This window comes from Melospiza melodia, chromosome 1 (assembly GCF_035770615.1).
Source record: "Melospiza melodia melodia isolate bMelMel2 chromosome 1, bMelMel2.pri, whole genome shotgun sequence".
Lineage (NCBI taxonomy): Eukaryota > Metazoa > Chordata > Aves > Passeriformes > Passerellidae > Melospiza > Melospiza melodia.
In genome coordinates this window covers 164,177,732-164,193,682 of record NC_086194.1, presented here as the reverse complement: position 1 = coordinate 164,193,682, position 15,951 = coordinate 164,177,732, and the positions used below count along the sequence as shown (strand labels likewise).

Here is a 15,951-nt window from a genome sequence, read left to right as displayed (position 1 = left end):
CAGCAGTTGACTATAAAGTAGAAAGTAGACCTACTTCAGACTGTTCTGTCTGCATGCAGAATCCATCAAAAATACATTATATCTGTCTGAGTGGATAATCACAATAGAGCCTGAAGATCAAGAAATGCTGCTTGTCCCAAATTCTGAAGCCAGATGTCTGAAATTTAGAGTGCAAATAATTTTGTAACAGAAAAAGCAAATGTTAATTTTGTAAGTTTGTTAAATTACAATTATTCTGACATGTTATCTTTTGAAAGAGACAGCAATGATGCACCAGGGTGGCCCTGTGAAGGAAGTCAACACTTCCTTGATTTAAAATGATTTAGGTGAAAATTTAAGAAGGGCTAAATCAAAGCACTTTGATAAGGGCTGCTATCAGGGTTTTTCATATCATCTGCTTAAATCTCAAACCCATGTGGAAGATCAGTGTGTGTACATTTGCTGTGAGGTAAGTCAAGGGCACAGCCATAGACAGGGATCAACACAACCTTTTTTTTATATGAAACATCTGATAGTAATTATACAATTTCTTTCATGGAAACTATGCAAAAGGGTTTGGTTTGGCGTGTTTTGTTGGTGAGGTTTTATTTTTGGGGTTTTTTGGTGGGGGTTTTTTATTGGTTTGTTTTGGTTTTTTATTGGTTTGGTTTTTTGGGGATTTTTAGGGCTTTTTTTTTTTTTTGTATAAGTACCCATAAATATATTGTTAAAGTGTTCTGGAAGTGGGTGATATCCAAAGGGAATGAGGGCACTTTTTTGGCTGGTAGAATATGATACTAAAGCAGTGCTGAATGCAATAGGAAATTGTTCCTTCTAGTTAAAATGTGTTGCTTTCATCACAGGTTGTAAAATTTTTCTCTCTTGTACCCCTTCATCTGTTTTAACATTAGGGCTGTTTGATTTAGGAGGTTTTGGGTTGGGGAGTTTTTGTATGTACTAATGATTTTGTTTTTTGAGGTAGATTTCAGTTGAGTTTTCTTAGGGAGCTTAACAGTAAAATCAATAGATGACACTGAGAAAAATAACTATTTGAAATTCTAGTTTCAATTTTCTTCCATCAAATCTGAAAAATACACATTTTAAAACTTTCATCTTTACTAAATTGTAAATATATACAATAATTAATTTTTTCTTAGTTTTAGTGTGAATGTCTATAGTACAGTATGTTCTATCCAGTACATAAATAGATATATGTGCTCATTCTCTCTCTTCTGAGAGATCTTACAGGTACTAATCCTGAGAGTCAGGTGGTTTTTTGTATGGAATTGAACTGTATATGTGAGTAATTATCATTAAAATAAATTTTGTTACAGTTGTGTCAATTGATCTATAGGTGGTTTTGCAAAGTCTTTTATTATATTTCATATTTTTTGCTTTAGTTCCAAAAAGTGATTCACTTTATTTCATTTGAAGTAAATAATTATGAATTGACATCTAATAGCTGTTGGAATAAGCACTGCTGGCCTCCAGGAGGAGCAATTAAATGAGACCTGAGAGAGCAGGGTTATGTGAAGTTGTATTATCCTGCTTTTGTCATAGACTAGGAACACTTGTGGGCAGTTTTGGGGCTCAGTGACCATGTGGTCATTGGCACAATTGCAGTTCTGATATATGCCTAACTTTTTTAATATTAAAATACTAAGATTGTGAAAAATACTGTTTTGCTTTTTTGTTTTAGTGGCACTAAGAAAAATAGAAACCAGTCATCATCTTTCAATAGATAAATCCCATCAGCACATGGAAATGTTTCAGAAGCCCTCACTGTCCATCGATATACCACAGAAACCACAGCCTGGAGACCTGCCCCCAAAGCCTCTGCCTCTGGAATTAACTCAGAAACCTCAAGTGGGAGATTTACCCCCAAAGCCTGGAGAACTACCCCCAAAGCCTCAGCTAGGAGACTTGCCACCAAAACCACAGCTTGGAGACTTACCTCCAAAGCCACAAGTGAAGGACCTTCCTCCAAAACCTCAGCTAGGAGAGCTGTTGGCTAAAACTCAAGGTGGGGAAGCAGCACCGAAGGCTCAGCCCTCAGAGGCAAATCAAAAATCTCACTCCATAGATCTCTCTCCAAACGTACAATCCAGAGATACCGTCCAAAGGCAAGCATCTGAAGAGTCCAATGACATAACACACACCCTGCCAGAAACCCCTGTGCCACTCCCCAGGAAGATAAACATGGTAGGTGTTACTGCAGCTCCTTGGGAGTATCCATGGAAGGCTTTGAAGTTACTGTAGGACTTTGTGTGCACCCTTGAGCTGTGCACTCAAGGCAACATAAAGCTATGGGCTGGGGAATGAGGGGCTCTTTTTGTGCCCCAAAGCAGCTTCAGCAGGTGTTGGGGATTTTCAAGGCCTCCTCCATGCTCAAATACTTGCAACATAAAACAATAACCTTGGGAGCGTGACAATGTATTTAGATTTGTTGGGATTTATGTATTTATTATATCTATGCCAATCACAACTCTGAATGAATTGATGGTTTTCTCTGTTGCCTTTGCTCACGAGTCTGCGTGCCTTAGATTGGTAGAATATTTATATATTTGACTCAGTAAGCTTTAAGAAGGGATGTTAGCACCTGTTGTCAGTAGGTGCAAAATTTAAAGTAAAGTCAACTGTGGCAAAACAGTAAATGTCCCTGTTGTGAGTATTTAATGTTGATAATGGTTGAGGTGTAGGTTCAGATGTATTGATGGAGTGGCAAAATTGACATTGCTGCATGGTGTGTAGTAGTAGATCTGGAGTTTTACCTTGATTCCAACCCCCCATTTATCCTGCTGTTCATCTTTCTAACCAGTACAATTTCCAACAGAGGATTCTTAATGCCTGTGTAGATTGAGATAACTATGAAACTCCAGAGCTCTCTTAAGATTTTCATCATGGGGGATACATCAAAAGGGAGATGGCTTTGTTTGCCAGATTGGCTATGTAAAGCACTTCTGTAAAAAGGAAATAAGACTTCATCCCAGTGAAATAGTGAAAGCAGAGGATGAGTTTCTGCCTTGTGCTTGTGTGAGGAAGAGCCCTGTGGAGCCATCATTCTGCTTGGCTTCTGGCATGGACTTGCCTGTAAGCTCCTGTCTGAACTGAGCACAACAGAGTTGTTGCTTGGGCTTCCTGAGTATTCTTGAATTTAAATATTGCAGGGATCAGATCAAAAAATGTTTGCTTACTTATGTACTTTTAAATATAAGCAGGCAAATGATGCTGGCCATTCTCAGCTACTTGTCACTTTATTAAAGAAGAAAAGAAAGCAAATAATGGATTATCTGTTTAGTTTGGTTACTTTTGGCTTTTTTAAACTGTCACTCTACTGTATACAGAAAAAATCTGAGGAAAGGTTCTTTGTTCTCTAAACTCAGCCATTTTCATAGGTGCAGTAAAAAAAATAGTTCCACTGTTGTGCAGTGATAAAAGCTATTCTATATCTTTCTAGTATACATATATATATGTATGTATGTATATATCACCAGGTTTTTGCACATCTTTGCATGCGCACTTTATTTTGCCTCCATTTTCATCCTCTGGCTGGTGAAGTGCTTCATCCCAGTGAGCAGTGAGACCCACGCCAGCAGCCACAGTGCTCGTGGGCACCTCTCTCTTGGGCTTGACTATTTAGCCACTAAACAGAGAAGCATAGTTTTTTTTTTTTATTGATAGTTTTAGAAAATTAATTGTCCAGAAATATAATTTTAAAATTCCAATGCTGATAATTTATAAAGGTTTGAAAGGATATTTTTAGAGAAACAAAACTTGCACTGAGTGCTCCTGAAATCACACTGAGCTCTTAAGCGTTCTTTTGTGTGTGTGGTGGTTTCTATAAAGGAAACAAAATACTCATTTTTAAAGGGGAAAAAAAGTGTTGAATGTAAATAAGAGCATGGTTGGATTATTAATGATCACAGCATCTCATTGCTGTTCAGTTGTAAGCACAAAATCTTTTGGTAATAAGCACTTGTTGGGTACAGGGAATCAGTCGGTGGTGTGTATTTGATTTTTAGTCACAGATTACATTTCCTGGAATTGTTTCCCTTTCTTTACACAACAATGCCACAAACTGTTCTGGAACATGAACAAAATATGTTCTGGAACATATGTGCTCTCAACATATCCATCCTTTTTTACACCTTCCCATGATTAAATAGACCTTGAGCTTGAATGCTGCTTTTTGCTGCTCTCTGTGAAAGGAATAAAATGTTGAAATCTGATGGAACCAGAATAATTACCATCATTTCTCATGTGCTTTTACAAGCTGAGTTCCATACAGTTTTCTAAGTTTACAGGAATGTGAATTTCTTTATTCTTTTTATTGAACAAGCAATTTTTACCTTGCAGAAGTAGTTGCTTCCCTTTATCACTGGGGGATTGATTGGGAGGGAACGCTCTTGGCTTGTAAAGGATCTCTGGAGTTGAAAGCTGGGACTGTCCCCAAGCACCCATTCCTATTGAATTCCAGTCCCTAGTGCTAGATGAGATTATGTTTAAATTATATTGACATATTTTTAAGAAAAGAGGAAGCATTCTTTGAAGTGACTTCTCATGCAGCAAACCTTTGCTGTAGAAAAAACCCTTGATCTCATATGATCTTCAGGTATTTCTCTTCCTTTGTCTTGGGTATGGGTTTTTTTTTTTAGTTTTATGTTGTGTTAACTGCTTTCTCCCTTAAATCCCCCTGTAATTATTATTCTTCTGTACCTTGGGTTTAGTGTGAGTGCTTTTTTCAGTGTGTCTGTTCTGCTGTTGAGCTGCAGGGATTTTTTTTTGCCAAAAGATAGAGGAATTTCAAGTGGGTAGGTAACAGCAAAGAGAAGACTCCCTAGGAAATTTCCTCTGTGAAGTTAGTTTTGGCCCAAATTCCTCTAAACCTGCTGACTTTTCCCTTCATAGCCCTTCTGCTTCTCATCTCCTTCTGCTCTTCTTGGGCTTTTGCATTCTTGTAATCTGTTAAAAGAAGTAACTGTAGGTTTTGAAGAGGTGTGGGTATGAAAATACAGGAATATAAAGTAGCAAGAGTGTTTTGCTGTGAACGTTGCTTACTTACTCTATTTGGAAATAATTTAAGTCATCTTCTGTGCCATAAGAAACATATGTTTGGGGAGGAGTCCATGGCTGAGGCTTTTTTCATATGAATTAGCAGTATGCAGCAAAGTATGACCTAGAAAATACTTGGACTCAGAATGGCAGAGCTATGAGAATATCTAGTGTGAGTTATCATCAGAAAATAGTACTGCCATCTGACATTAAGATAATTTTAGTAAGAAATTGCTAACATTTGGATGGAAAAATCTCTAAAAAAATAATTTCCAGTCCTGTAAGCAGATTTAAAATCAAAGAATCCTGTATTTTTGCACTAGATCCAAAACCAAAACTGTAAGGAATACTGGGATTCCAATGCAGCATTTTCCTCAGTCCTTACCTCTCTTGGAACATTTAGAGGAGACTGGATTTTAAAGAAAAAAGAGGGTGTTTGACTAGAAAAATGTAAAGACATTATTTAAGCTTTCTTCACCAGAGGAAACAGAGGTTACTTAAGCCCTCTTAAGGGCCACATGTTAAGCACCACACATTATATTCTGCTGTGAGTTCTGAATCTTAAGGAAAAAAAAAACTTACACCTGTGTAGGTAAATTTTTAAATTTTTTTTTAAATATTCTTGTTGAAGGAGTTTTTGGATTTCTATATTCCTAGTTGCAGGGAAAGTAGTTGATAGTCTTCACTTTCTTGTAAAACAAAACACAACTAAAAGGCAAAAATCTTTTTTTTTCCTCTATTTCTCATGTGCTTCATCTCAAATTTCATTCTTTTTTTAGGGGAAAAACAAAGTTAGGCGAGTGAAGACCATTTATGACTGTCAGGCAGATAATGATGATGAACTCACTTTTGTTGAAGGAGAAGTAATTATTGTAACTGGTGAAGAGGACCAAGAGTGGTGGGTATGTATCTTTCCCTTTTACAGTTCCACATAACTTCTTTATGACTTTTATAGGAAAGCCTCTTTCTCCAAATGTGGAGGATTTATTTTTATTTTTGTTTGTAAGTGGTGGGTTTTGTCTTTGTTTTGCTTTGATTTTTGTTTGGTTTCTTTTTGCCTGAGCTAACAGCCAGCCCTTAAACTTCCATTAGAGAAAAACCCTTTTATTTGGGAGGGAGAGTCAGTTAGAACCAGCCCCACCAGGTTTAGCTTTATTGCTGGCTCATACAGCACATATTTACACACATCCCTCTCTGTAATGCACACAGCCTTTCATTAAGTGAAGAAGTAATGATTCTTACTCCATGTAACAAACTTGTACCCTCCATGAAAATGAGATGTATAACTATCTTCAGTTCACCCAAAAGGTTAAGTTATACCTATAGGGATTGCTGAAAATCTAAAGAATAGTTTGCAATTAATGATATAAGCTGGTGGTTTTCTTCTTAAATGAGAAGCAGATAACATTTTGTTTCTCTTCTTCCCTCTCATATCCCTGTTTCATACCATACTCCCCCTATTATGGACTGCATATTGTTCAAGTGCTAACACCAGGCTTTTCTCAAACTCCTGTGAAGGCTCCAGCCTTTCTTGACAATCCAGCTTATGTCCCTAAAGCCCTGCTACATCATATTTCCCTGCCAAAGAATTATTCCTGGGGACAATGAGACAAATTTCATTTGACTAAAACAAATTCTAATTGCAGTGCTGTCTGTGATATCCTAATCTAAGGGCAGCACAACCTTTGCTGTTTTGTTTCCAGCTACGTTTTCTTCTCACTCATCATTTAAGTGTGGAAGATTTTCAACTGAAAAGCTGGTATCAAAAGAGCAGTGCCTAGTCCCTGATTACTGCTGCATTCCCTGCTGGATCTGTTTTTTGAAGTGCTTTTTAAGCCCCTTGGGATATGCCCAGCAAGTTCCATGAAGCGCCCCAGTCTGAGTGTTTCTGAGAAGGGAAACAAGGCCTGTTGACTCATATGCTTCAAAACTTTGGCTCTCCAAGAGGAAATGGCCAGCCCTGTATGTTTCCCCTTCCCATTTTGTAAGCTTGTGGAAGAGGAAGGAAAGTACACCATTATTCTGAAAGCAGTGAGCAGCATTGAAGCAGGGTGAGAAGAGGATTATGTGGTCAGTCAGGGCTGCTGCTCCACTGCTATTCAACAGTTGTTTATAATTATGCACTTTAAACATGGAAAGTTCATATAAAGTATTCCATTATTTTTGATGTCTTTGAATAAGTTTATTAGCTATTTCTTTATAAATAATAATTATGCAAAAGATGTAGGTGGATGTAGCCGAAGGACACTTAATCAGACAACACTGTGATTTGTTATAAACACTAGTATGCACCTAAATCATTAGGTATCATACTAATTCAATGAGAAAACAGCTGGGCCTTTATCACCTTAAGTGAAACAGGCAGATTATCATAAATAACTTCACAAATATAGCAGACAATTTCCTTCAGTGAGGTGTTCAGGATTCATTCACTTAACTAAGATCAGTGGTTTTCAGAGAAGTTACTGAAAATCTGCCTGTCAGACAGAACAAACTCAGGCTTCTGTTTTGATTACATTTTTGAAATTCAGTGATGTATGTAAGTTTCCTTTAAAAAATTGAGTTTTGTTCTCTTTAGATTTAATTGACTTAATTTTTTTTATTTATAATGTGCTTGTGCAATTTCATTTTGTTCCTTTACACAACTTCAAATGTTAACTAACTTCAGACTGTCCCAGAGGTGGTAGAGGCTCTGTGAGCAGTGCTGGTACTTTTGAATGAGTGCAGGCTGTGAACTCTGTGTACAATGCACATCTCTATGTATATGTATATCTGTACCTTCTTCTCCTGTGTTGCAGATTGGCCACATCGAAGGACAGCCAGAGAGGAAAGGGGTCTTTCCAGTGTCCTTTGTGCACATTCTGTCAGACTAGTCAAAACAAACAAATCCTAAACTTGAGCATTGCACATTCTTCATGCAAGACGGGCTTTTTAGCAAAAGCGAACGCTGCTGCCTCCCTGTAATCCTGTGCACAACTGTATATATAGCTGCTGTTACAAATTAAGAATTCATTTAAGTTTCACCTCATGAGGTTGAATTCTATGTATTGTAAATATACTGTGTTATTCTGCCTTTGCCAGTATTATGGTAGCCTTGGAACCTGGCACGCCTTACCGGGTTTGTTGAAGCCATCCTGGGCATTTAGCACTTCCATCTCTGTCCGTGCTGTCCCACGTGTGGACTGCCAGCTTTCCAACATAGGTGGTCTCTGTCACCCACGTACCTGTACAGAAATGACTGTTCCTAATAACCTGGTATTCTCAATATACAATTAGCAGAAAGTTAGAATGAGTGAATGGTTTTGGACAATTTAAAGATCGGTCTGCAGTTCATAAGTGTATGCAGTTTACAGCTATGAAACCCACTTCGATATTTATTTAATATAGTGCTCAGTTAAGTGTAATTATGAAGACAAATATTCACTGACTTTACAGATAACAGTAATGTTTTACAGTGTGCATACAGCATTTCATGTTTATATTATGTGGACCTATGCCAAACTGTGATTGCAGTTCCCCTGTGATATTACCTCACTATAAAAAGTTACAAATTTATTTCATTTGAAAACTTACTTTAATGAAAATTAGTCATATTGTTCTTTAGTAGATATGTGTGAAATTTGCTGGTTTCTTTCACTGAATTCTTAGTAACCAAGGACTTCTAGCAAATGTTAACTGTTGACATTGTGCATGCATTTAGACGCTTACTTGAAACCTGCCTTTGTACAAAAATAGTACTGTAGTCATATAGCTACATTTGAGGAAAAGAACATTTTAACTTAATTGCTATTCAGGTTAATTGTGAGCTTGCAACAGTATTTGTTTATAGCTAAATTGGCTCTTTGAAAAATGATTTTGTGGATTTTTTTCCTCTGTCTTCAACCTTGCTAAAAGTTAGTTACCTAAAATGATTTTTTTAAGTGGTGGTATAAAGATAAATTTAAATTATTTTTCATGCTCTTAAAAGTGGAAGCTAAGATGACCTCTCGTGCATTTGATCAGGCTGGTAATGATAGATCTCAGCTCACAAGGATCAAGCTGGTTTTCATGGAGTTCACCAAGATGTAACATGTAATGGTCGTAACCCAGAGCACGAAGTAACAGACATACGGTCACAAAAGTAATTTCTAAGAAAATCTTTGGAAGGCTGCATTTGACCTGAGGTTTCTTGAAAGTTGGTATAAAGTTGCATTGCCAGAAAACACTTCAATACATTACTGGAAACTTTAATTTCCTGTGTCACTTTCAACATAATTTTTAATCTTTTGGAACATCATGCGGTTGTGTTTTTCCCATGGTTTGTCTGTAGCGGGTTCCATGACTTTCATATGTAGTTTTGTATTATTTGCTTTAAATGTTATTTTGGCTTCAGTACCTAGTGCTGCTATTTCAAAGCAGATTGTCTTGGCTGCATGGAAAGATTTTCATTTCATAAAAGCATATCTCAGACTTTCTGAGGACTTTCATTTCTAATACAGTTTTACAAGACTGTAGTCAGTGAATATTTAATTCTGTTTGTGGTTAATTTAGAAACAAATATCTGTCTAAATCCCACATGAAAAAAATGCAAAACATTTATCAACTATTAATGGTTTTATCATTTATTTTAAAAAATTAATTCCAAAAAAAATATGCAATGAGTGAGAGAGCCTGCTGGCATCTAATCTTCAGTATTACCAGCTCCAGTATTTCAGACTTTATTCTGTTTTTATGGAAAGGAAGTCAGGTTTAGCATTTATTTAGCATTCCATTTTATCCATTACTACAATGTTTTAAGTTGCATTAAAGAACAAAACCTATTCACTTTTGTGGTCAATTGTATTTTTAAGTGATCTTGAAATAAACTGATAAATGCAAATCATATAAAGAAAACCTAGGCATGTAAAATTATGTAGAGTCAAATGTCTATTCTTTTCTACGCTCTTTAAAATAGTATACATATGCATTTTATAAAATTAAATTAGTTCCATAAGGAACAATAGTTCTGTTTATTCTGGCTTATTGTGGGTCATAAGAAATCTGAAAATGTATGATATTGATTGAGTTTAAGTACAGTATTATATTTGAACTCAATGAGCCACTGTCTGCAATTTTGTATATGACATAGTATTTGGAAAGTCTAAATCTTTATGGAAAATTAGCTGATAAAGGGTTGGGGGGAGGGGCAGGGGAAGGTGCCCCCAGAGGGGGAAGTTTGCTCTGCAGATGATGTCTTATTTACTGTTGAACAACAGTTGCTATTTATTTTTTTATTACATAGTACATCAACGTGTACAGAAATCAGATCTGGTCATGCCACTAGTTAAAATCTTGACTTCTCATTGAATGTTAAGGTAAAACATCAGTACACATGTCTATTCACATGTATTTAATGTGACAGTTTTTGAGTACTGTATGTGTTAATTTCTACTTTTTTAATATTTAAAATTGCTTTTAAATAAATGTATTCAGTTGATCCCAGATATCTGAACGAGGCCCTTTTTGTCAACTGGAATATCTTGTAGGGAGAAAGTCTGGATTCCAAACAGGTAGAACTAAGGCACTTGAAATGTTTTCTCTTTAATATAAAGCATTCCTTATATAATGCAATTAAATGTGTATCTCTTTAACAGCTGTTAAATATGGATGCAATTGCCTTTATCTGGAAAACTTCACTTACTAAAGTTAGCATCAAACCACTTGTTTTGTGCATGAGTTTGGATTGCTTTCTGTCTGGCCTCAGCAGGCTCTGTGTTGTTTCCCCAGCAGCCCATGGGGCTGAAGGAACCATCCCCAAGCCCTGTCCCTGGGCAGGAGCTCCCAGCAGCTCTCACACCAACTAGAGCAGTACTAATCTTTACTGGATGGAGTGACTTCCTTGCTGAGAATTTCAGGCCTGACCCAGCTTGCTAACCCAGAGGTTATTTTTTCCCCCATCTCTGACTCAGTTCTTGGATGTTTCTCATTTAAGATCCATTCCTGTCAAAGCTACTCCAAAATGAACAAGTCACTTGAAATTGCTAGAAAGCAAGGAGAACATCCTTTAGCCAGAGGAAAAGCTGGAGTGTGGAGCTATCAGATCTGGTTTGTATCAAGAGCAGTAGCTGCCACAGCACAGGGCTCAGGAGACTGCTGTGGGAGAGCTTCTTCAGGCTGGATTGTGGCACTGGTGATGTCCCACTGTCACAGAACATCCTGCTTGCTTTGTTTGGGCCTTTCAAATCTACATGGGCTCAACATGGGGGGGTTGGAGGGGGGAAATGTGGATATGGGGCAGGAGAATCAGTCTGGTTAAATGTTGTGCTCTTTCTCAATTTCTGCTGTGTCACAGTATTTCAGATAACAGCATTCAGAGAGACATTGACTCCCAGCAGCCTCAGTTCTCTGTCATACTTGTATTATGTGTTCTTCGGTGACATGTATTGATTTCTTTTGCTAAGTCAAAATTGAGGTGCATATCTCATATACTGTTTGGAGCAGCAGAGAACAAGACAAATGCATGCCCAGAGAAGTCCCTTGTCATTCAAAGTTTCAGTCTCCTTACTTTTCTCCTGGCAAGCCTAAAGCTCATAGTTAAACAGAATATTGGCAGACTGTACCAGTGAAAGTGGTGCAAATATTAAATACCAAAGAATGAAGCTCAAAATAGCTCCCCACTGCACAACAGAAAACAAACAGTTCAACCATATAAACCTGATTTATTTTCAGGTGCTTCCCCTCCCCAGAACTCTCTAGTTCTTTGTGATAGTTCACCTGAGTATCAACAGAAAACCACTTTATTTTCCCATGCTCCACACTGTTACATAGTTTCATGCCACTCACACCCTGGACTGGGAACCTTTCTATGCCATGAAACCAGAACTAGACAGAGGAGTAAATGTCCATAAGAAAATAAAGTTCAGCTTCAGGCCTTGCATTCTTACAGAGAGCTTCTCACCTTAGGAGTTTAAGGCTCTCAGGGATGCTTTTATTAGACCCTTTAGCTCTTCTGAAACAGCTGGAGGCTTTTCAGGTGGATGCAAAATGCACACCCGACTGTAAGATGTTTTCCTCTGCATAGCTGCAAGACAAACATTTTTCTTATCTAATACAAACTAACTATTCTAAGTTGTCTTAATGATACTTTTAGAGCTATACATAACAAGATTTACAGCTCTGTCATCTGCTGAGGGAGTGCTCAGGTTTCTTCTTGAGATAAGCTAAGTGCTGTTTGTCAACTCGTGCTCCAGCTGCCACCCCCCCGAGCTGCAGCAGGCACAAAACCTGCACGTCCGGGCTGGCTCTGGTCAGCTGCTGCTGGGGAACAGTAAAAACGATAGTGTGTCATGGTACAGGCTCTGCCTTGTTCCTCTGTGAATTACAGAACAGATCCTCCCGCCTGCAGCACGGCGGATGTCTGCTCCGCTCCTTTGCTAATGCTGGGGGCAGGGAGCAAACGTGGTGACAGCTGTCACATCTGCTAAGCTGGCAGAGCAGAGGGGAAGCTCATCAGTCATTTTCTGCACCACCTAAGGAATGTTTTCCAGCTTACCTGGAACTTTAAATCCAGTGTTGACTCGATTAATGCTGTTCCTACCAGTTTGACCTTGGTTCCTTGTAGTGTCTGACCAGAAAAATCCCTTCCCCTTGTGCTTTTTGCTCTTCTCTGAATGGCTGTATGGGACCAGGTCCATTTCCACTTGGGTTTTTTCTTTTCCCTCAAGGCTTGAAGATAATTTTGTGCCTCAGTTACCACCAGAAATTATGAATCTGATTTCTCTCTCACAGTCCCATTGGGTGGATGAATCAACCCTGAGCAGTCAAACACAACTGCTCTAGAATAGCTGTATTAGAGGCTGTTTCTTGTATTTCATTTTGTTCACTTCAAAACAGTAGCATTAGGCTTTGTTTTTTGATAAGTAATTAATTTCCCCAGCCTTTTCCTCAGGGAATGCTCCAGGAATAACTTACTACCTCTGTCTGCAAACTTACAAGCCTAAGTTGCTCTTAAGCCTGCTTTAGTAAAGTAATGTTTTTCATTTCTCCCTGCTCTCACATCCCTGCTACAGTAGGTGTCAACAGTCCCTCTGAGATGGGGTTTTTAGTCTTTAAATAAAATACAAAACTTAGGTATCAGAAAGGACTGAAATGTGCTCCTGAACTTCAGACTGAAGGAGAGACAAGGCACCTTGAGCTGAATGTGCACAAAAGAGGTCAGCAGCTGTTTGGTGATTAAGCAGGGGTTTATTGGGGTTTCTGTTGGAGCCTGCAGATTTCCTTAATGACCTGACACCAGTGGTCACTTGCTGCTTTAGACACCTCAAAGACAAAGCAGACTTTCTGTCACATAAGTAAAGGTTCTACTGCCTGTAATCACTTGTCTATTTGCATCTTTTCCCATCCATGGCTCCAGATCTATATATCCAAATGCCTTCCCTTGATTCACTGTAGGGTTTGAATTCAGAGCTGTAGCCCTGCTTTAACTGTAGGCAGGAAAGCAAGAGCCCCAGGCAGTGACCAGTAAGTGAGCTGCAGCCAGCCACATGCTCTCACCTCAGCTGGGACTTTCTTATTGTGTGGAAACGCACCCAGGAGCTGGGAAAAAAAGCCTTGTGGAGCAATTTCAGGACCACTGCAGTAGTTCTGACCTCGCTGGATAGAAGCATGGGGATGAAGGGCAGATTGGTGATCCAGGATACTCCTCTCTCTGTCCCCCCTACAGGAGCTGGGCCAAGCTCTGCAGAAAGAAACAGGACAACAAATGCTAAACCTGCCTTGATAGGGTGCCCAGAGCTGCTTAAAAGGGAAGTTTGGCAGTCTGGACAACAGGAAACATCTTCATCTGAAGTGAACTGACACCAAGTGATGCTGGAAGATAGGGAGTTCCAAGGCTTTGGCAGAGTATAGAAACAAATCTGAGCTCTACTTGTGCTACAAGGTAGAGATGTGAGAAGAGCAGGGGATGGAGGACATCACAAACCACAGCTTGGACACCTTTGAAGGAGTGTAAATGACTCCATTGTTGATGACAAGATCAATCATAAGGAGTGAGCAGCTCTCCTGTGAGCACTTCCTCTAGACTGGCCATATACTCACCTGAGAGGTCAAAGTGATGCAAACTCCTGTGAGGAGTGAGGGTTCCTTGTCCAGGAGAAGCAGCAAGATCTTAGCGAAGAACACTTGGGGTGGGAGGGCAGCAGGGCAGAGAGACCATCTGTCAGCATTATGCAAGGAGCTGCTGTAATAGCTGGGCCCTGAGAAGGAGCAGCAGGGCCTGTTCCTCCACATTTGGCTGTAAGCAAGGAGGTGCTGCTGCCCTGCCAGAGCTTCACACAGGACCCAGATCCACCCTTAGATGTGGTTCTGGCACCCACAGCTCCTCCTTGGAGATCTGGAACAGTCACCTTGCTTAGGGACAGATCATCTTTTAACTTGGCACTTACATTCCCAGCCAGGTCTGTCTGGATGAGATGCTGCTGGGTCCAGCAGAAAAGCTCCTTCTGTTCCCCTTTCCCTGCCGGGATGTAGAGAAATTTGAGAGGAAAAAAACTCCAAACCAAACCAAAAAACCCAAGAAATTTGGAGGTGGAAAACCCCTCTCTACTTTAAAACCGTTGAGAGCAGGATTTGTTCCTCTCATTTGCCCATGGCAGTGTTCTATCTGAATGTTTTCCATATAAAATGTAACCCCTAGTAATGTTTATTTAGATGGGGGCTGCCAGGGGTCATCGCTTCCCTCTGATTGTAGAGCAGGAGCCTGCTCTGCCCATGACCCCCAGCTTTACTGCTTTCCTGGTGGGATGTAAACAAAGGCACCACATGAAGTACTTCTGTACAGGGGTCCCACTACCTGTGGGATTGCTCTGCATCCAGCCTCACTGCTGCCCAGCTCTCCATCTGCTTTGGGCAAAAGATAGGACTTGTAGCCATTGTGGCAAGACATGGGCCTTGGGGGCTGCAGAGTGAACCGAAGCATCACAGCCCCCCACCAGTGAGTAAAGCTGGGAAGCAAAATGCCATTTAGAGAAATTACCTTAAGACATGTTACCCACACCTAATCCCTGTCCCTTCCTGAAAGGGATTGATGGTGCAGGACAACAACAGCATCTGTTGCTGGAGGGAGAGCTTCCTGAGGAGCAGATGGAGAGGCCGTGTCCTGGGGGGACCCTCACTTCTCCTGCAACCAAGATGTCATCAGTTGTCAACAGGATGGAGAAGATGAAGAAGGAACAGAACAAGGTGCCTCAGAGATGGCACAACTGCTCTGGACTCTGAGTGTAGCTCTAGAGATGGAAAGAGCTCTTGGGGTTTGAAGGAGAATGTAGGCCTTGATGAGTTTTTCTTTGCTCCTTCAAAGTTAGTCTTACAGACAATGTCTCACTGAATTGGCTGCCAGGCTGGATAACCAGGCCGTGACCATGGCAGGGACATCACCTGCATTTGGGGTTGCCAACAGCCCTGTCCCAGGATGTCGCTCCTTCCCTGGGCACAAGCCTGCAGCCCCAGGTGCTGCTCGGGCCGGGGCAGCTCCAGCAGAGCCTGCAGGAGACTGGTGGCGATGGCTGGGTTTTGTTACACACCTTTGAAGCCTGTAAGGTGCTCCGGCATGTGGCTGCTCCCTTCCCATGGCTGCAGAGCCTCGCCCGTGCCCCGCTGTGCTGCGTGTGCGGCCCGTGAGGACAGGGCCCTAGCTGGCTCCTCACGAAGGGTCTCTCCTGCCCCCCGGGATGGATGTGGGGGCTGATGCCAAGGCTCTGACCTGCCCCCATCCTTCACCCCGGCCCGGCGGGGTGAGCCCCCCGGGAGTGCCGCTGGCCCGCGGGGACTGCCCGGGGAGCCGTGGCCGCTGCCCCGGGGCCGGCGGGGAGGGAGCTCGTGAGGGGCCCGGGGATCGGGGCCGGGCGCGGCGAAGGTGCCGGGGCCGCCTCTCCCTCCCCCCGCGCCGCTTCCTTTTATATCGAT

General features: G+C 40.6%; 1 protein-coding gene across 3 annotated transcripts in view; it reads left to right on the top strand.

Moving 5' to 3' along the window:
• ASAP1 (ArfGAP with SH3 domain, ankyrin repeat and PH domain 1) overlaps positions 1–10,491 on the top strand; it is a 143,901-nt gene extending 133,410 nt beyond the window's left edge. For all 3 annotated transcript variants that reach the window (XM_063174241.1, XM_063174226.1, XM_063174232.1), the window contains 3 exons: positions 1,679–2,181; positions 5,811–5,933; positions 7,830–10,491. In XM_063174241.1, coding sequence (XP_063030311.1) covers positions 1,679–2,181; positions 5,811–5,933; positions 7,830–7,904 — 701 coding nt within the window. In that variant the 3' untranslated portion in view covers positions 7,905–10,491. The remainder of the gene's footprint in view (positions 1–1,678; positions 2,182–5,810; positions 5,934–7,829) is intronic.
• Positions 10,492–15,951: the final 5,460 nt, after the last annotated feature.